General features: G+C 37.3%; 1 protein-coding gene across 5 annotated transcripts in view; it reads left to right on the forward strand.

Moving 5' to 3' along the window:
- AKT3 (AKT serine/threonine kinase 3) overlaps nucleotides 1-21264 on the forward strand; it is a 161910-nt gene that overhangs the window by 89545 nt on the left and 51101 nt on the right. For all 5 annotated transcript variants that reach the window (XM_049831401.1, XM_049831402.1, XM_049831403.1 and 2 more), the window contains 5 exons: nucleotides 7268-7379; nucleotides 8876-9020; nucleotides 15134-15265; nucleotides 19328-19393; nucleotides 21052-21120. In XM_049831401.1, the coding sequence (XP_049687358.1) occupies nucleotides 7268-7379; nucleotides 8876-9020; nucleotides 15134-15265; nucleotides 19328-19393; nucleotides 21052-21120 (524 nt within the window). The remainder of the gene's footprint in view (nucleotides 1-7267; nucleotides 7380-8875; nucleotides 9021-15133; nucleotides 15266-19327; nucleotides 19394-21051; nucleotides 21121-21264) is intronic.

Consider the following 21264-nt stretch of genomic DNA (forward strand, 5'->3'; position numbering starts at 1 on the left):
TATAGCCAGGTCTGAAAGTTTTTATGCTAGTGTGATACACCCAGTTGCATAAATAAAATCGGGGTATTTGCATGAAAGACAGAGAAGGATGTATAATTTTACTGTCTTCCATGAAAACAAACTAAACCCCAGGCAAAACCCAACAATAACATGCAGAAATCTCCTATTTTCATTCTCCCTCTTTGCATGAAGGGGCAAATGGCAAAGTAATTGTAATGACAGAAAAACATGGATGCTACTTCAGTACTTTTGGGAGTATTGGAAATAAAAGTCTTTCCAGCATGATGGATGGACCCTTTTCAGCTTCAAGGAATATAATTAAGTTTTTTGTGTTTATTATGCACTCATATATGTTGTTGTATCATCAAAGCACATGTAAGTACTTGTCATGAGCCAGGCCCCACAGAAGTGGGATTTCAACCCATACAGAACAAAAAGTCAGTCCCTGCTCCAAAATACTAAAATTCCAAATATAAAACAAGGGACAGCAGATGGATGCAAACAGATGGGGGGAGTATGATAAAACAATGAGACAGTATTAGCCTGTAGTACAGGCAGTGGTCTCAGCACATCAACAACTAATCCATTGTCAAGGTTAGGTTTTTACTTTCTTCTCCCTTCTTTTCTCTCTCCCTCCTTCCCTCCCCCCTGTTTTTTAAGACATGGTGAAGGGGAGTTTTAAGGAGGATTTAAAAGAGCACCACTATGGCAAACAGAGAGAAATTAAAAATACTTTTGAGAAATGCTGCTGAAATTGAACAGTAGAAGGATGGCTGGCATTTTGATACTGAATAAAGAGTGATACCAAGTATGAGGGCAGGCTGTGGGGACAGACCATGTTGAAAAGCTACCTGTATTTGGTGTGATAGAGATGGGTAAGAAATGAGGAATGCAAAGAGGAGAGTGATAGGATCAAAGGAAAAATGGAGAAAAATTATCTGTTTGACAGTTTTGGGGATGACATTTTTAGTGGAAAACTGCATTTGTTGGGACTAAAGAAGGGATTTTAAGCTGTCATACTCCCCATAGATAAAATGTAGTGAGAAAGGGCAGAGCCTTTTGGAAAGCCTCAGGAAAGCAGGTTTCCTCTAAGAAGTAGGTAAATGAGTGGGAGAGTCGAGAGAGGACCAAGGTAAGGTGGTTTGTGGGGGTGTGTGTATACACATATATTTGTACATACATGTAAAAGCCATGGCTTTTCAAATGTACGTGAGCAAAAGCACGTGTACCTGTCTCAATGTTATGAAAATGGTGTATTAGTTCTGCTACTTGTCTACTACTTGTCTAACAAAAAAGGTCATCAGAGAAAAGTGTGGAATTGGAGTGCAGAGTAGGAGTAACGGAAAAAGGTATTTGTAAGCAGTGTGTTCATTAAATTAAGTTTCGACATGAGAAAGAAAAAAAATGGGAGTAGCAACTGATTAGGCAAAGGTTGGGACAAAAGTGTTTATCTTGTGAAGAAAAGACCAAGAGAAGAATAAGAAATCAAGGTTAAATTGTAATACAAACAGATAGATACATAGGTAGATATAGGTATCTGTATATAGATAACAATGTATATATTTAAAAGTGCATCTATTCTAAACAGTGCAAGCAGTGATTTGATACTATTTCTTTTATATCATATGATAATCACAGGAAATTATCTTTTGTGCTAAAACTTAGACTGTATTAGAAATAATTTCTCAAATATGCAACCTTCTGTTCATTTTTTAGTGCAGTTTTTTATGGCTGCTTGTATGTTTAGTATTCTTGTCTAGCCATATCAACAAATTCAACTGAAGTTGAAAGCTTCTATATATGAAATAAATAAAATGGTATTCGTGTTCTTTCTATTTTTTATGCTGAATGAATGTATTTAGGAAAAAACCACTGGTGATTACAGGGTTAAAGTTATAGAATTCAAACTTTAAACTTTTTAATAAAATCTGAACAGATGATCTGTGCTTTTTTTTTTTGGAACTGGCAGGTTTCAGGCCCTCTAATTGGCTTCCCAGCTTTGCAGAGTAATTACAGCTTCAAGCAAACTTTGTCATCTGTGGTTCAGAATGGTGTAAAGTAAACAGAACGTTTTGAAATACAGTTTGTAGTTAGAGTTGCTCAGGAGAGTTTAACTAGCATAACTACTTAATTTAGATAGTAGCAGTTATTTGAAAAAGATAGTCTAACATTTTAGAATTGTCAAGTTGTTTGTGGATATGGAGAGGAAAGTTAACCTCTGATATATACCTGACTTTTTTTTGTTGTTTTAAAAAGAGAAGTTCAATACTTGAGAAACATCCATTGCATTTCTTTATATTGGTTTTATTTCATTTTTTTCCTATTTTCTATATAGATCCAAAAACGGCCGAATGAGTGCTACAGACTTGTTGGAACAGAGTTGTCAGTTTCTGTTACTGATTTTCATATTCTGCTGCCTCGAACAAGTGTTCTCCCCCAAGGTTTTTCATCCCCTCTAATATTAAAGGGGAAAATTCTCATGACTGATGTTTAATCCCAGCAAGACAGAAAGCTATAGGATTAAAATGTGTAATTCCAAGTTGTAGATGGCTAGCATACAAGAACACAAAGTTGAGTCTGTCTGTTTACTGGCTTACTCATCTTTTTAAATGATAATTTAGACTTCCAACTGTTTTGAGTTGAGATTCAGCCCTTTAATTACATATGTTTATGTATAGTAGCAAACTTGAAGACATTATGGTAGAGTGTTCTCTACTCTTGGTAATGACCCAACTATCACTCGAGCATTTGGAGCCAGCTCTCAGTAGCCAGTTTCACTCATTCTTATGTGATTTTGTAGTTTCCAAACTATTCTCTCTGTCTAAAGCTACTATGGTTTTTCCAGCAATTAGTAGAAAAATATTTTGGTAATTAGCAGTAACTGTGTATTACAGCACTTATTCATCTTAATAGATCCCCCCCCCACCCCAGCTGTAGGTGAAAGGCATTTACAAACAAGTTTTTATTCATGTTGCAGTCATGACACGAATGTTGTTTATCCCATACATTTGTGTGCAGCAGCACATGAAGCCTGTGGGTGTACTAAGTATCAGCAGACTTCAGGTACTTTTATCTACCTGAGAAGGATGGGTAGCACACCACTTTTAGAAGTACATTGGTCCTCCACTTCTTTCTGAAACTCTTTTTGTGTCAGAAGGGAAGGATACAAATATACACAATTTTGATCTTCCACAAGGAAATTAAATCTTTAGCCACTTTTAACAGAATATGAAAAAAGCGCATTAAGTTTTGCTAGATTTTATTTTTCAATAGTATTCTTCAGTGATAGTGAAATGGCATTTTTGGTTTTTTTATGTTTTCAGTGCCATTTTCAATTGCTAAGGTATTTTTTAGTACCTTTAATTGATTTAGTTAATCATCCGTAATGAAATCGTAGAGAGTAAATACTCTTTGGTAGTTACAGAGCTTAGTATATACATCCATGTGTTTTGTTCTTGTTAATAATGCGCATCATCACTTTGAGGACTGTCTGAAAAAATTAATATAGATAGTACCAATAATATGTCTATATATTAGATACAGATTTACATAATGTACATTCTAATATGTAATATAAAATCTATTACACTATATATATAGTATACTATCTATATAGGTAAAGACTGTATTATAGATGGCGTTTGGACATAGACAGGCTTAATTTTGTTTCAGTTTTTGCGTGCTTGAGTTGGCAAACTTAAATTAAGGCCATTTTAATGTATGCATTTTTGTATGCATTTACAATCAGAAAATGAATGGTGAAATTAAAAGTCTTCGGCTCCATTACAGGCACTGGAGAGGATGTGCTTTTTAACTGGTATGGACTTTTCTGCAGACTTGACTCTCCTTTTTGCCATCAGATTATCTTAACACAGTCACCTCACATTTCTGTCCCTGGCAGCTTCTTTTACCTCCGTTCTCTGAAACTACCTACTCTAGTTTAGCTATACTCGAGCTATCTCCAAGTTTTTCTTTCTCACACAGGTTCCAGTCTTTTTCCTGTCCAATTTCAACTCTTCTCCCTTTATACCCTAGTCTTTTTTTCCCCAACATCTCTTCTGTAAATAATTTGCTGTATGCCATCTTTCTGTATTGGATTTTGCCTTGATGAGATAGTTGCTGTTTCATATTGTATAAGGAATAGGATGAGGTACTATGAATATAGGAGAAAGCTCTCTATTTAGCAGGTGTAGAGGCGGGAGGTAGCTGTAGCCTCTGGATTGTACTCAATGCATAGATTTTCAATGACTTTATGCTTTAGTAATTGTTATTGTAATTTTTTTACTCTCCTCCCACTGCACTGTTATCCCTCCCACATGTAGCGTGGCCAGATGCCTTACATTTTCACAGGAATACTAAGAGGATATCGAAGGTCTTGGTTTGCCAAGTTTTGAGTCTCGTCTCCAGAAGTAGTATTTTCCAGCAGTGTGCAGCTTTAGGCATACACCCAGGAAAAAAAATTTCAGCCTACATGATTGAAGTGTGATAGGATTGAAGATGAGATGATGGTTTCATCAGGAGTAAGATAAGATAATCTTAGAGCAGACAATGCTTCTAGTCTCCTCTGTTATGAAGGTAGCCCAACACCTTCCTTAGAGCTACAGCTGAGGAAGTTAAGAAAACAAAATAGCCTGTTAACCCTAGCCTCACCGTCATTATGATCACAACTTGGACTTCAACCATATCCCTGAAGATGGGGGTTTCTTTGATCTCATGAGTAATATTTGCATCCAGCTACAAGCCTGGTTAAGTATTCTAAGCAGCTCTACTTCATCATGCTACCCAAGTTCCTGTCATCTGCTTCTGTCCTCCTTGTTTCTCTTCTAGCTTTTCTGTTAAACTCCCTCTTCCTGTGTCCATCCTGCTGTAGCTCTTTCCTCTAAATGTTGAGGATGGCTCTCATCCCATCCAAGACCTAGCTGAGTTTATAAAAGCAGTGAGGTTGGATTACTGTTTCTCTTTCGAGTCTCCACAGTGTGTGCAGGTTTGTTAAATGTAATGTCATCTCCTTGACCAGAACAGCCTGACTTACATATTTACCATACATCTATAAATTATTATGTACGTTTGTGCATCAAGGAGTACAAACCTGCAGAGTGCAATAATTACATTATTCCTCTTTCATTTTTTATACATGTGTCTGTCAAGCTTTTGAGGTGTTCTGCTAAGCTGCAGAGAAAAATTCTATCAACAGACATACCCGCTTCCACTCTTTGCTTTTTCAAGTAAAAAAATTGCAGTATGCATAAAAGTTCTTAAATCAAGGCATCCTCACAAAGACACCCCTAATATCAGTTCTTTCATGCCTATATTAAGGATGGTTCAGTACAAGTAAGTCTGCTGATACTTGCTGTGGCTTTATATTATGGAAACAGAGTCCATTTCTTAGATAATTGTGTCCCAAATTGTTTAGGTGTTCAGGCATACAAATCAATGCCTTGAACTAAGGCTTTAAGCTTGTTATGAGCTATCAATATTAAAGAGAGTTGCTTTAATGTATTTTCAGTACGCAGCTGCATTTCAGGAGGTCAGCTATGGAGTGTGCATCTTGTACAATTAATACCAGCAACAAAGGTATAGGAGAGAAAGCAAAAGCAGGGTAGAGAGTACTTACATATGTTGGGTGTTTAGAAATTTGCTGTGTCTGATGCAGTTCTTGGAGAATATTTAAAATGCATTCCTGTAAAATTGGAGATGATGGTTGAGGTTTCAGGACCCTGAATTTGGGGGGGGAGAAGGTCAAGCCAATGTAATTTATTTCTGTAAAAGAACAGCACGCCTTGTGAAGTGGTACATGTCATATAACATGACTTCTGTAAAGTGTTGACATTAACTGGAATAAATAAAATGTAATTCACCAAGAATACGTGCAAGGTTTTATGCTAAAGAATAGTCAACTACATCAGTAAAAGGTGGGGGTCAACTGGTAGGTGGTAGCTCTACCAAAAGGAAGATACAGCGGATTGTAAGTGAACAGGAATTCTGTTGCCATATTCATTATTGATTGATTTGTGAACCTGATGAATAATTTTAGATCACACATTTGATCTGCATCAGCTTTGAACAAGTGAGAGCATTCTAGAACATGAGATATGATGTTTGTGTCTGTTTTGTGGTAGCTGCAGGAAAACAAATTACACTTTTGACAGAGTAACCTTAACTTCACACAAATGTTTAAATATATTTGCATGAGTAAAGAGTTCTAGTAGGTCAGTGTTTTGCAGATGTAATGTCTAGTGCAGTATGCTACATCATAAAATCTAATACACAGTCTCACTGAACCATTGCCTGAATTACCAGTGTTGTGGTCCTGTGACAAAGGAGTAATAGGCAGTCTACTGTATGCCTAGAATTGTGTGACAAGGAAGATCTTGATCTGTAGGCACAACCTGTGAGGACAGATTGGTTGAACTGATTAGGCCAGAGAAGACTGCAGAGATGAAATAGTGTTCAAATGTCTAAAAGGGATAGCTGCTGAAAAGACAAAATAATTTAGTCAATAGGGCAAGAAGCAATATGCTTAAATGATAGCAACAGTTGCAAGGAAAAAATCTTCCAGCTATAAAAAGAATTAATTTTCTCATAGTTGGATGGAATAATTTGCTTACAGAGGTTTTGAAATTACTACTTTTCAGGTATTGTAGAAATAATTTAAAGAAATACATCTGAGAAATAGCATAGGTAGACCTCATTCTGCATTGGGGCACAAAGAGAACTAGATTTCCTGGGCAGCCCCAGTGGGGGTGTGTGTGGGGTTCTTCTATATTTAATAATCAGGTTAGTTTCAACATCTGAGTTTTCTCAGATAGGATATTTTACAATAAATCTAATCCTGAAGTGACAGTAGCGTGGGTAATTGTGGCATGGTTACCATTGAAGGGAAAATGTCATATTCCTCCTGCCAGGTACAGATGGAAAAATGTGCCTGTGGCTACTGCTGTTACCTTGGCAAACTAGAGCAATCCGGGATCTCATACTCTTCTTACCCTCATAACACAGACCTAGTTTACAAATGGAGATTGCGCTTTGTATGTGGGCAACAAGTTCCATCAATTCCTCTGACTGCTTTCTTCACCTTATGATTATTACCTGCTACTTTTTGTTCAAGCCCATGGTTATATTGCCATTCTGTATTTCCTTATATGTGCTGGATACATGCTGGGTGGGTATACATAAGCTATATGTATTTTTTATCTAAGTAATTTTGTTTGCTTGTCACCCATTAACTGGCAATGTATAAAAGAGGCAATGTCATGTATTTCTCTAGAATGTCAACTAATGAAAACAGAGCGACCAAAGCCAAACACATTCATTATCAGATGTCTTCAGTGGACCACTGTTATAGAGAGGACGTTCCATGTAGACACTCCGGAGGAACGGTGAGGGTTTTATTTTTGTTTTGCCTTCTGTGTTCTTTATGCAGAAGCCTTGGCACAGTCTCTGCTGGGACTGCACAACGATCAGCACTTGGAACTGTGACATTCTGAGCACATCTGAACAGTTATTTGAAGAATTTATAAGTCCGCTTCTGTAAAATATTATCTGAGCTCATAGCTAGTGTAAGAGTTGCCTGTGAGTAGGTGGGATGAGTGTGTTGAAATAAGCCAAAACTATGTCATGATATGTCTCTGAAGTGTTAAACTTTCAACAATGGAAGCATGCATTGAAGTATTTTCCAGCCTCGCTGTCTTAAATTTTCCTTTTACTCATCCTAATATGCTCCTTTTTTTGGCACAGAAAGCAGTATGTTTGTTACAATTTTTTTGCTTATTAGTTTTTCTTGTTTCAGTAAATATAGACAAACTCTTTAAGAATTAACTTTTTTGATGCATCAGAAGCATGTAGGAGATATGGGACTGTATACCTTCCTAAAATGTTTTAGATTGTGTCTCTGGTTAGATGCACTGAGTCTTCCCACTGTGGACATCTGTCCTGTTGACACCAATACTATGATTTGGCTTTATTCATATCGTTTGTATCAATAAATAACCAACGACTTCACTTTTTCTGTTGTTTCTCTTTCATTAGTATATTCACTTAGAATATTTTAAATTCTGCCTTGGTACTGTTTCTCCACCCTATCTTTCTTCTGTGTATGTGGTGTAGTACCTCCCACTGCATTCAGTAATACCACCAGACTCCTCCCGTATCCCTTGCTGGCTGAGCAAAAAGCAGCAGGTACTGCACTTGGTGTGGGGCTACGGCATGCTGATGGGCCGGCTGGTGTATTTGTGCTGGTTAGCCAGCACACAGAATAGCCATGGGCTCAGCTGCCCCTGCTTGTCCCTCCACAGAAACCCTCATCTGGGCCTGCCCCTCTGTGCAGCCGCTGGTTTTTATGATGCTTGTAGGAATTTAATTATCTTTGAGGGCCTCCTTCTCAGGGGAATTTGAAATTAGCCAACGTGTTGAGTTTTAAGAGGAGACAGACAAGGAGGTGAACACAGGGCATGGTTTAATAAATCTTGCTTATTTTCTGTGAAAATGTCTTGCAGAGAGGGGGAATACCAAAAAAGTCTCTTAAAATAGCAAGTTATTATTAGATGGTATCGGATGGGAGATGACATACTATGCTCTGAGCTGTATTAGACCTAGACCATGTGCTTTCAAGTTTTCACTATTAAAATATTCACAAAATCAGACACTGGTAATTCTTGAAATTAACTGTGCAGTGATCCTTTTTGATGCTGGTCAACTTCACTGCCTTTAACATAATGGAGAATGTGGAAGGAAATTGAAGTGATTATATGAGTCTTCTGCTGTGTAACATGAGAATTAAACATTGAAGCAATGTAGCACGTGAAAAACATTATAAACCATTTATTTGGATGTATTCTATGAGTTTCTAATAGGGGTGTTGGCTTGTTCATGATAGGGAAGAATGGACAGAAGCAATCCAGGCTGTAGCAGACAGACTCCAGAGGCAAGAAGAGGAGAGGATGAACTGTAGTCCAACTTCACAGATAGACAATATAGGAGAAGAAGAGATGGATGCTTCAACAACCCATCATAAAAGAAAGGTAATGACGTTGAATAATAACTGACAAGACTAATATGTAAATAACTTTTGTAGAATGGTCTAGTTGGGTAAAACAATATACAGGGAATAGTATTTCTACATAAATTTCAGTGTATTACAAGCATAGAAGTACTTGTTTTATTTCCATAAAGCTGAACTGCTCTACTTTTATTTATTTGTTGTGCTGTCTGATACAGCACTTCTGAAAAACAAAGTTTAACTGTTCAGGCACATGTTAACATTCTGCTTATTGTTTGAATATTATTTTAATCTTTTCCTTTTTGTTTGTTTACTCTTCTAGAAGTATGGTAATAAAATATTTTCTTTAGACAAGTAGATTTGCCCCTTTTCTCATGCAAATAATACCCAGTACAAATTAGATAATTTGCATGAGAAAGACTAGCAGGATTTGGCTTTTAATGACCTTGTATTTTGCTATCTGGGAAAATAACTTTACTTTAGTTTTCAATGAAGTAAGAGAATACAATGTTTTATTTTTTTGCAGTTCTTCACAGCTTTTGGTGTAAGTAGAAGTATGTACATGGTTGGCTGTAACATACTTGTATCTCCAAAGTCAACAGGACAAACACAGAATTAAGCGCATGTTTTAAAGATTCAGTGCCACACAAAAATTTGCTTATTATTTTGTGTTTCCATTTTGTCCTGTGTTTCTGTAAGTACGGACTACTCTTGAAGAATGGATCATTCAAACAGTTGTCTTTCATTTACTATACAGCATTGACATGGCTCAAGAAATGCATTGAAATTGCATGAGAAATAATAACCTGTTTCTATAGGACTGGCTTCATTCTTTCTAGCTTGGAAGTGAAACCTGTAGAAAACTAAGTGGAAGTCTGCTGACAGAGCAAAATAGTCAGAGCTAATGTAACTGAATGCCTTTGAATGGTGAACAATGAAAAGAAATAGTGAACTTGTGCCTTTACTGATAGAGCATGTTTTGTTCATTGCACTATATGAAACAACAATCATAGAAAAATCAGTGCCTGAAAACTATACCCTTATGAATATAACAAAAGTGTCATAGGAAATCTCAGTTCTACCATGTCCTAACTTTTGAGAACTTGAGTTTGCAGTGCAAACGTAGCTCATAGCTCTTCCATGTTGTTTCTTTGTATGCAATTTTCTAACCTTTTTCCGCTATAGCAAAAGGTAAAACCTCGTTATATACAGCTGTAACAATACTCTCATCATACATTGTCAGGTTGACATTGAACTTTTAGCTTTGCAGCATCGGTGTTTAATGATTGTGCTCCAGGGTAAAATATGATAAGTAACAGCAAGACAGAGGCAGCATTCGAGATGTGTCAGTCTTTCTGAAAGGCAGCACGATTATGTGGAAGGGATTTGGATTTGCTCTATTAAGGAACTGAGCACTATTCCAAGCCCGTGTATCCTCTTAGTGGAGTACAAAACCGCTGCATAACAACAAGCGTTTTCAAGGTGTCAAAATTAATGCTGTCTAATATAAGTAGTTTAACTGGAATGTACGCTTTCCTTGTTCACAGTGCAGTGCATTTTCCCATACAACAAAAGGGGTTGTGGGAACAGGAGGAGTAGGAAGATCAGTTTTGTTTCTGTCTTGCCGCTTACGCTTTAAAAAAAATGCTAAAATAAGATGCTGGGACAGTGCAAGTGCAGTGCTGCAGAATATTTAATGACTTTGGCAACAAGCCAAAAGCAAACTCTACAAAACAAAGGTGAAATGAAAAACGGTGATATTCAACACCTAATAATAGAGCAGAATGGAGTTTTTGTAGCCAGTGAAGAGCATACTAATGACCGTAAGGATTTTTTTTTTTTCCGCAACTCAGAATCCCACTGCAGATTTCTGACTGTTGGAAGACTTTAGCAAAAGGTTTTCAGAAGGTTTTGGAATAAAAAATGTTAAGTGACTATAATGACGGGGAGTTGTCACTCCCTCTGTGTTAACTGAAATTGGGAAAATACATTTTTTTAGAACTGTTTCTGTTTTGTAGAAATGTTTCTGAAAAGCTTCTCTTTAAGCTTTTGTAGTTGTTAATATAATCATAACCATTTCAGTTATTATGAGTTAATGCATTTTTATTGCATATTTTTGGTATTGGATTTCTTTTCATTTCAGGGTTTTTTTGCACAATGTGTCCTACAGGCTTGTTTTGTCACCTGATTTTACATCTAAGCCCAGTGAATTTTGCTTGTGCATGCGCCAGATGGTATACATATGAGTAGAAGAGCATAATCAGATTAAGAAATGAGAGAGAAGAGTGGGCCTGTTCTTCTCTAAAAAGGTAGCAAAATGTTTACGAAGAAAACAGTCTTTAGGATGTGGAACTTGATTTGAACAGACATGACAGCAACATCCCTGGCCAGATTAACTGGAAGAACCAAAAGCATTTCCCCGCCCCCCCCCCCCCCCCCCCCCCCCCAGTTATTTTTAATGGTGTCAATGTGCCACTTAAGTTTTACAGTAATAGCATCACTAAAATTCGGAACACTAGGAATTCTTAGCAAACTGCTTTTATTTCTTGCTCTACTATTCCTTGTAAGTAGAGTTTCTTCCTGATGAAGTTGGATGAAAACTCCAAGTGGTATAATCTTTGTGCAAATCAGGAATTTAAAAAAATTATTTCCTTGTAGGAATTTTCAACACCTGTAGTAAGGTGTATTTTTTTTAACAGATCATCCACAGGGGAGTAAATAGGCTTTACAGAAAGCTGAACGTTATATGGTTCTTTCGGTGATTCAGTTTCCTGTAACTTCATTGCTTTTCCTTTGTTTACAAATCTGTTTTCCAGGGTGCAGGATGAGTAAAGAATAGATTTTTTCAGAGGAAACCAAAAGTAATGAGGAAAAAGGTTCAATCCTCAGAGTTCAGTAAGAATGAAAAAGGTGGGAAAATCATCAAGGAGAAAGAATCCAGTCTTATGGGAGCCTCCAAACTTGCTTACCAACATCCCTCAGGTTTAGGAAGTATTTCCATTTTTCCACCAGTTTTCAGTACACCCTTAGCTATGGCATCTGTGTTTTTCTCTCCCAAGGTCTTGTGTTCTTTGGCAGACTTTGAGTTACCCTGCACTGTGTATCATCTCTAAACCTTCTGCTGAGCTTCTGAAGAATGAGAGCATCAGGAGACTTTATTCTTAGAACTAGCACTACTGCCATAACCTGCTGTTAAGCCACAGCTCAAAATCTTGCAGACCTATTACCTTGCATTTATAAATATACATATAATTTTTAACTTGTTTTCACTGAGCTTGCAGCTAGATTCATGACTGCTTTGATGAACATTATGTAAGCAAATTTTGGGCGAATGAGTCTTTTGGTTTGACTGGCTTGCTGCCCTTAGCATGAAACCCATGTCTGTGATCAGTCGAGCCAAGATCCTCCTCCTGCGTGTGTGCAAAGGGCTGCTTTTCTGAGCTGGTTTTATTCAGACTCTGATGGTCCTTCTCTTAAGTCCAGCCTCTCAAAGAAGATCAGAAGTATGGGGAAAAGTTACCCCTTTGAGGCTGCTTATGATCCCGTAAATTTTTGACTGTTAGAAGTGATAAGTTGTTGTAGTCACTAACTCGGTATTCTTTATCAGTAAAGCTGTTAGCCATTCTTTGTCGGGGAACACGATAGCTTATGACTGAAGATACAGAGGATTCTGCCCTGAATTACTCATCTTCCACCTGAAGTGTGTTTTGGATGCGTTTTGGATTTTTCCTGTGTTTTTGTCAATTTTCACTGCTTTAGCACAAAGGCAGTTGTTTTTGCTTGATGGTTATATAGAAATATTGAAGTAGATAACCAAAGTACTGACTGTGATATTTGAAAAGACTTACCTTTAGTTGATTAAGTACTAGTAGCCACATAGTGTTTGAACACAACTTTACATACTACATCATGCATCACTAATTGTAACACATTATACTAGTTTTTGGAACAGTTGACCATTTAAGGATTTGTCTGTGGTCATAAACTTTAACTTTACACTCACTTGTGTAAAGTGAGTTTGCTTTAGGTAAAAAGCACACTGAGCCTTAGAAATCTGTTACTCATATATCTTACTGGGATAAATGCAGTTTTGTTCTTCCTGATGTGAGGTGGTTTTGGCAGCAAAACAAAATCTGTCACTGCAAAATATTTTAAGTAAGTTTACATGTGAGCAAAGAATGGAATTCACCAAGGATAGTTTGCTTAGAAGCTACCAATCAACCATGACATGGGAAAAAGATTTAATTCCTGCTGATATAGCTAGAAAATCGATAGATGGAAAGCATCTCCTCTTTAATAAAGCTTTGAAATATCCAGCTATCCAGGTGTTACCTAAAGTAGTCTGTTGGAGACCTTTTGCAGCTTTTAAGTTGCAGGCTGAACACAAAAGCTAAGGAGAGCTAAGGAATTACGGCATTAAAGTGGTTGATGGAGCTTCAATTCTGCCCTTTATGTGAGCAGATTTCAAACTGACTCTGAGCAATTGTATAAATTATTTTCGCAGTTTGTTGACAGCAACTTCAGATCCACAGTAATATTATTGTGCACCTGAGCTTAAAAGAATAAATAATTTCAGAAGGAAATTTTGACTTTTATTCTTTCTCACAAGAGAGAATATATTTTGCCTCCACTATTTGTGATTGCACACCAGGGATATGCCCAGTAGCTCTGTACTTGGAATGTGTGTGAGATATGTAGGCACTGTTAGAGGTGTTTCTGGTAGAGGTAAGGAAAGTACTAATCCATTGTGGAAGACACAAGTAGAAGTTTATCTGTAATGCCAGTATTCAAGAAAACTGCCTGAGGCTGCAACTAGTGGTAGAAAGAGACACTAGGAAGATGAAAGATAAGGCACAATCTTTTCTTTTCTTCACACGTAAACAGGATTAATTATATTTGACTTAGCAAAACTGAGACTCAGAGTATAATTACTCTCTATAAATGTTTGAGTTGTATTATTCACAAAGGAAGGAAGGTACTTGATACTGCAGGAGGAAGGAAATGATACTGCAGGACAGTACAGTAACAAGAAAAGGTGAGCGTGTTGTCTTTCAGAGCTTTCAACTGCTTTCCTCAAGGTTCCTGGGTGCCTTAATGGTATATGTGTGGTTATGTGGTGCTGCAACCAAGCCAGTAACACAGCACGCTGAAAGATGTGCTGTGGAAACACAGTGGAAGCCAATGATGGCCCTGAGTTGGCCAGAGAAACCCTGCTGTCAATTCAAGGTGACCCTGTGCATTCCTTGCATTCTCAGAATTGTGCTGTTTTTATTACATCCTCATCTTTGCATCTAATGCATAGACGATAGGATTGATGCTTCTGAACGGGCTGTGAAATGAACTTGCAGAACTAAGATGATCATTGACTCAAGCTCTGTGCTCATGAAAGTGGCTAAACTGCTTATCTGGTCATATTCTTTCTGTGTGTGACACTCCAGTTGAACTGATAAACCTACTAGACTCTGTCTGTTGCTAGAACCAACTCTTGGATGTACTATGTTTAACCTGCAAAACTAGGGCAATACTAGATGCTTGAATGGTCACTATAAGGGAGTCACGTGAAAGAGGAAAACTTGCCACCTCTTCCTTTTCAGAGCCAGATTGATTAATGTAAAAAACACACAATTGTAATCTGTACTCAAACTTTTAAAAGTCCACTTCTACTGCAAAGACTGTTGTAGAGTCTCATTGGTATAATATTGTAGTAAGGATCATGTGTGTTTCAGAAAAGCCATCAATGCAGTGGTTGGTGTTACACAAAACCTACTGATAAGCCACATTCTTGTGTTCCTTGTAACACAGGAGTTTAGGAGCTTTCTTAGATGTGGAGAATTCTTGAAATGCTGGTGTAGGCTAAGACTTTGCTCTGTGTGTGCTTTGTGAAAACAAGTATATGTGTGTGTAGGATACTGTGCAGTACTTGACTTCAGAGAACTATAATAATACTATCGTATGATATGTCGTAGTGGTTTAAGGATACAGTTAACTACTATGAACTTAATCATAGAAGTGTACCTGTTTTTGTAAACTGTTCTTACATCGATAACAGCATTTGGTTTTATGTGGACACACTTATGTACATGTTGGAACTGGATAGCATAAGTCTTGTTAATTCTTGTTCTTTGCTTCTGACAGACAATGAATGATTTTGACTATTTAAAACTACTGGGCAAAGGCACGTTTGGCAAAGTTATCCTGGTCCGAGAGAAGGCTAGTGGGAAATACTATGCTATGAAGATTTTGAAAAAAGAAGTAATTATTGCAAAGGTAAGGAAGGCTATAGTTTTAATATTGGGTCTTTTTTTTTTTAATGGAATAATCAATATCTAATACATAAGGTGTATTTTTTTTTTATGGTAACTGAGTTTGTTAGAAATATGTGTGTATCTTCAGAAAACAAGAATACAAAAAAGTATTTGTACCCATTTTGCATCTCTTTTTCCAGTGCCTTTTAATCTAGAGTGTGCGAAAGCACTGAGAGAGTTCACTGGGCAGGAAGATAGTGCAATCCAAGTTTAAAACAGGAAAAAAGTGCGTTGTAGCGTATATTACATACTTAAAATTTTTTTTAAGTCAACTGCAGGTTTATTCAGATAAATGCAATTAATTTAATGGGCCTGTGCTCTGTTCTTTCTATGTTAGATAAGATTACTGTGCATAGGGCTAACAATTTCATTTTTTTCAGTTTTTGAGGAACAAGAGAAGTCTGAAGCTGATGTCTGAAGAAGTGGCTTAAACTGGCGTTGTCCAGTCACTTAAACTTGATTATTTTAGTGTTACTAGATCTTGTGCTTGGTTATAATTTTACTGAGTTTAAATGTGAAGATCATCTACTCTGAGCTTTGTTTCTAGCAATTCTAAAGTTTCGAATCCCACTTGCACAGAATAAGTTGAGAGCAAGAAACCTACATGCTTTTATCACCGTGAGACACAATTGAAAATAGTCCCAAGGAAGTTTTTGAGGGGTTTGGATCTGACTGAGATTTTTGAATGCTTGAGGCTAACAATACCAGTATTCATAAAAACTGAATGTGGCTGGGAACTACTGTGGTTAACATATATTTTATTTTAAAATATCCTTCAGGTTTTTCTAATGTTCCTATTGGCCTATGAAAACAAGGTGTGCGGTGTTTTGCAGTCTATCTCTGTGTTCATTTGTCAGTCCGTCACTCACTTACTTTCTAATGACTTTTGAATGTGTTGATCAGTTTTGATTAAATTTGATAGAGGGGTAGAAACCTCAAAGAAAATTATATTTCCTTGAGTTTCATTGAAACCAGCCCTGGTGTAGGGGGAGAGACTTAATTTTATGTCTTCAGCGGAGAAGAGACTGACCTGTGAGTTCTGTGTGCCCTTAGCAGCTGTTTTGCATGCACTGGCAGGCTAGTCGGCACGTATATGAGTTGGACTAACAGCAACAGAGCGCCCTTTTCTTCATAATCAGGAGATACAGAAAGGAAGGAGGGTATCGCTGCTGTGTTCTCCTGATCCTGCATGGGAAGGAGCATCTTGGTGGCCCTCCTTGTAAGACTTTATAAATGGCAGCAATCTCTGTGGGTTGCCCTGTGGGTCTCAGAACCTATCTGGTTGCTGCATGCTGGGGCCCGGTCTCCGGAGTGATATCCTTTCCCAGTGCTCTGCTCAGCCGTGGCACCCAGGGGGTCCTCAGGGGAGTCTTATGTCTGACTGCTATGAGTTCCTGTTCTGCTGCTGCTGCTGCTCCTTTATACCCTTCCAGCCTTCAGAGCATTTCAGCTGGTTTCTTTGTATCAATAAAATACAAAACACATTTTTGAATTTTAAGGTTTTTCCTTTTACTTTGCTGGCTGCTACATTATCACTGAATTTTTAGAAAGCTTAAAACTGGTTCTCAGATAACTTTGTCTCTGTTGAGCAAAAATTCTTGTTCACAGATGTATAAAGCTAGAGAAATTTTGAAGGGTCAGGGATGCGACTGTTCATTGATCTGTTTACCTGAAAACAGAATGCTAGCTCAGTGATTGGGCAGAACCTGGCACTCCCTGAAGCAGACCAGGGTCTGTTTTTCTGCCTATTTGTAGACTAACAAGAAGATTAAGTGTGCGAGGAAAGATGCCTTTCATCCCATAATGACAATGGGAGCACCTCAGTCTTTTAAATTTGACTTCCTCAGAACTGAAAGTTAGTTTTGAAGGGAGTCCCTCTAAGTTTTCCATAGTATGGTGGCATATTGATAAGAAACATGAAAGAATAAAACATAGACTATGCTTAGATCTTCACAAGTTGAGTGATCATAGTTTCTTTTCCTGCGGTCACCAAATACCAGTTTTTCCATTCCTCCTGAACCTAAAACCAAAAGCAGACTCAAGCCTGAACTTAGCTGTCTAGCCCAGTCAGTGTGTAAGTATGCCGTGGGGATTTATCAGTAACATTTAACTCTGGAGATAGGTGCTAAGGATACAGGCACTAGGTAGAACAGATCTGCAGTACCAACTCAGCCTATAATGCGTTACAGAACCATAGAATCGTAGTATCATTTAGGTTGGAAAAGACCCTTATGATCATCGAGTCCAACCATAACGATATAATATACACTATAGAAGGTTATACCTGTAACAGCATAATATGAAGCAGAAAAGCGGTGCATTGAGAGCTGTATCTAGGAGGCTGTATAGCATCTGCCCAGTTCATACTAAGTCTGTTAATCCTAAATTTTCGTGACAGATGAATATTACACTTACCCTAAATTTTCGTGACAGATGAATATTACACTTACCAGGAAACTGCTACCAGTATTACAAACTTCTGAGGCAATGCTAGAAAAACTCACCATCGCTAGCTTTTTATGCCCCATATCTGATGAACCACTGAGGTTTAAAAATAAATAAATAAGCAAAACTTCAGGCTTGCTTTTCTCCTTGAAGTGTATTTTGTTTTTCTCCAAGCATGTGGTTGTCTTGTGTACACTCAGTGTTGCACTGCTATTCAGCTAAATGGCATCATAATTTATTACTCCTAACTCTGTTGTTGTTGTTGTTGTTGTTTAAATTCCTATTTTGACAATTTTTAAAATCTAATTTAAAACTCCTGACATCTGTGTTTACTTTCTAGTTTAATAATACCTTCTCTTCGGAGCTTAGTCTGATAAGCATGTGTAGTATCATAATGTTACATTGGTATTATTTGTAGCAATAATAAAGTATACTCTGACTAAATATATGTACTTCTGCAGGATAGCGGTTGACATTTGAGTCACATTAAGTTAGTCTTCAATTCTGTGGACTATAATACTCAGTGGTAGCTTAGCGCTACAGAAGATGGCTAAACCAGGCCAGAGCCTCTCAGGCCCTTTAGGTCCGGCCCCTGGCGGCCCTGGGGTAGTTTCTTTCTCTCCCGTTGGCACAGGGCTCATCTTTAACCTTCCCTCTTCAGGCTCACAGACAGGAAGGGGAGTGCTGCTGTCTCTCTCCAAATGGCCGCTTTCTCAAAATCTGGCGGGAGATGGGGCGGGGGTTGTGTGGACATCTCCCAGCTCCCGTGGACAGGTCTGTGTCCGTGGGGAAGGAGGTCGGCCAGGTCTGTGTCCGCGGGGAAGGAGGTCGGCCGGGTCTGTGTCCGTGGGGAAGGAGGTCGGCCGGGTCTGTGTCCGCGGGGAAGGAGGTCGGCCGGGTCTGTGTCCGCGGGGAAGGAGGTCGGTCGGGTCTGTGTCCGCGGGGAAGGAGGTTGGCCCGCCGAGGAGCAGAGCAGCACCACTCATCGGGACAGGACGGGACAGGAGAGGCGGGTGAGGGAGGGAGCGGAGGTTGTACAGCCACCTGGTTTTAAAGAAAAACAAACCAAACACCAAACCAAGCGAATGTTTAAAACCAGAAAAAACTGTCTTTACTCAACATGAGGCTAGATTAGACCAGGGCCCGTAGCTGCCTGTCAGTTACTACTACCTGTGTATGTTTCCTGCAAATTGATTCCGCCTCTCTGTAGATGTGTGCAGATGATTCATACCAGAACTGCAAAGTTGTGATGACTGTATTTTTAAACTATCAAATCCAGTAATATCATTTCCTCCTTCCCTGCATTGGATATAAAGTTAAAGACTTCATTTTAAAGCAAGAAAATAAGAAAAATAAAATAAAATAAAATGTTACATTGTATTTTGCCAAACTTAAATTTACTTTAAAATTTTTCTCAAAAAATGTGGATTTTTTTGTCATGTTTCTTTCAGGTTCATTCATTTTCCCAACACTGTACTGTAGCCTTCTCTTTTCGAAAGTGTTGACCTTTTCATCGTTAATTAGTAGAATAACAATTTTATATCTTAATTCAGACCTACTTCTACTCTTTACTTCTCAGGATGAAGTGGCTCATACGCTTACAGAAAGCAGAGTATTGAAAAACACCAGGCACCCTTTTTTAACAGTAAGTATTAGGAATTAGCTTTCAGTACATTATCAGGTAATTTTTAATATGTTGGGTATTCCATTATGAACATAACTTACAAACAAATTTAAAGTCTTTCTCATGGTGATTTGTAAACCAGCAGTAGCTATCTGGTGCTTATGATAATCCTTTATCAGAACATGTATTCAAGAGTTCAGAAATAAAGTTTCTAATAATTTTGCAAGGCTTAACTTCACTGAAAACAAATTTAGTTGTAGAATGTAATTGTTGTGCGATTTTTGTGATTTTTGGATATGAACACTTTTTTAATAAAAGTTATTGATTTCACATGGTGTCAAGTAAGTAGTTTTTACCAAGAAAACTTAATTAAGAATTCAATAAAATGATAAAAATAACTATTTGTTCAGCATAAGTAGCCCATGGAGCAACAAAACTCAAACCCCACCACTTCAATATCTTTGTCTTCATATGGTTAATACTTAATAAAAGGAAAATACTGAAAAGAAGATGAAAATTTTAAGATTCATTACAAATTCTGATTAATAGTTTTAATTTTACAACTGACTTCCTTCTGTAGAAATAATTCTGATTCCTCTCCTTGGAGAATATATTAGAAAATATTTTCATTGGTTTCAAAAGAAAATTAACATGTTGTGTTTTAAGATAGGGGAAAATGTTTTTCTTTTTTGTATTAAAGTATCAAAGTATAACATGGAAGCTTTCCTGTTTAGAAAATCATAAACCCTTTAGAAAGCAGAGGATTGCATTTACATTGCTTGGCCAAAATATTGTTGGAAATTAAGTCAAGAGAAATGAGATCCCCTGAAGTTTCTTAAATTAGAGTGTAAAGGTAAGCAGGAGTAGGCATAATTCCAATCAAATCATGCAACAATGTTACTGCAGTTGTATCTTTATATATTTCTGATACTATTAAGTAAATATTTTAAGGAGACATGCAGTATTGAAGTCACCTGAGTCTCATTATGATTTTGTTACATATACTTCTACTGCATTTTGTTTCTTTTAGACCAAGCCTGCATCTGTGGATTTTCTTTGGTATCATTTTTCCAAGGAACATCAAATCAACATTGATAAAATAATAATAAAAAAATTAATTAAGATAATAACATTTGCTACAATTTTGAAATGATATGTAGATAGATATATTCATTTGGCACTCTGTTTTTAACGTTGCATAGTATGTGAAACTAGAGAGTGCTTGCTTTGGAAATGAAAGCAGGCTGGAGGTTAAGGTCACTTTTAAGATTTCATTTGGGAGAAATAAAAAAGGCTATGGTATTCTCTCTCGTCATGGTCATTGTGGAAGTGGACATCATAAAATACGATGAGTGAGAATAGCTGGTACCATGTATGGCAGTGAGAAATGCAGTATAAAATTGTGTATTTCAATAAATATTTAGTATTTTATTGTAACTAACATGAAGTTTTCATACCAATGGCTATGTGGCAGAGATGAGGGAAGACATGAAGGTTTTTGTATTAATTAATCTCAAGCTCCAGATAGGAAGTTACACTTTTAATTACTCTGAAAGTTCTCACCAAGTCAGAATTGTCTGCTTAAGAGGATAAAATTAAATTTTGTTACAGTTGTAAGTGCAAGAGATTGGGTTAATACAAGTTGATAATTGGTTTGGTTTTGCTGTTTTCTTTGCAAGTCCTTGAAATATTCCTTCCAGACAAAGGATCGTTTGTGTTTTGTGATGGAGTATGTTAACGGAGGAGAGGTAAGTTTAAAAAAGTTGTTCTGCACTTGTAATGGCCATGCTGTCACTGGGTTACGTTTTAAAGCATATATTTTTTTCTTGCCCCTTTTTGCTTTCTAGTATCTTTGAAGTGGTTTTTTTTCTAAAATTTTTATTTAAAAAAAT

Source organism: Accipiter gentilis, chromosome 28, assembly GCF_929443795.1.
Source record: "Accipiter gentilis chromosome 28, bAccGen1.1, whole genome shotgun sequence".
NCBI classification, from domain to species: Eukaryota; Metazoa; Chordata; class Aves; order Accipitriformes; family Accipitridae; genus Astur; species Astur gentilis.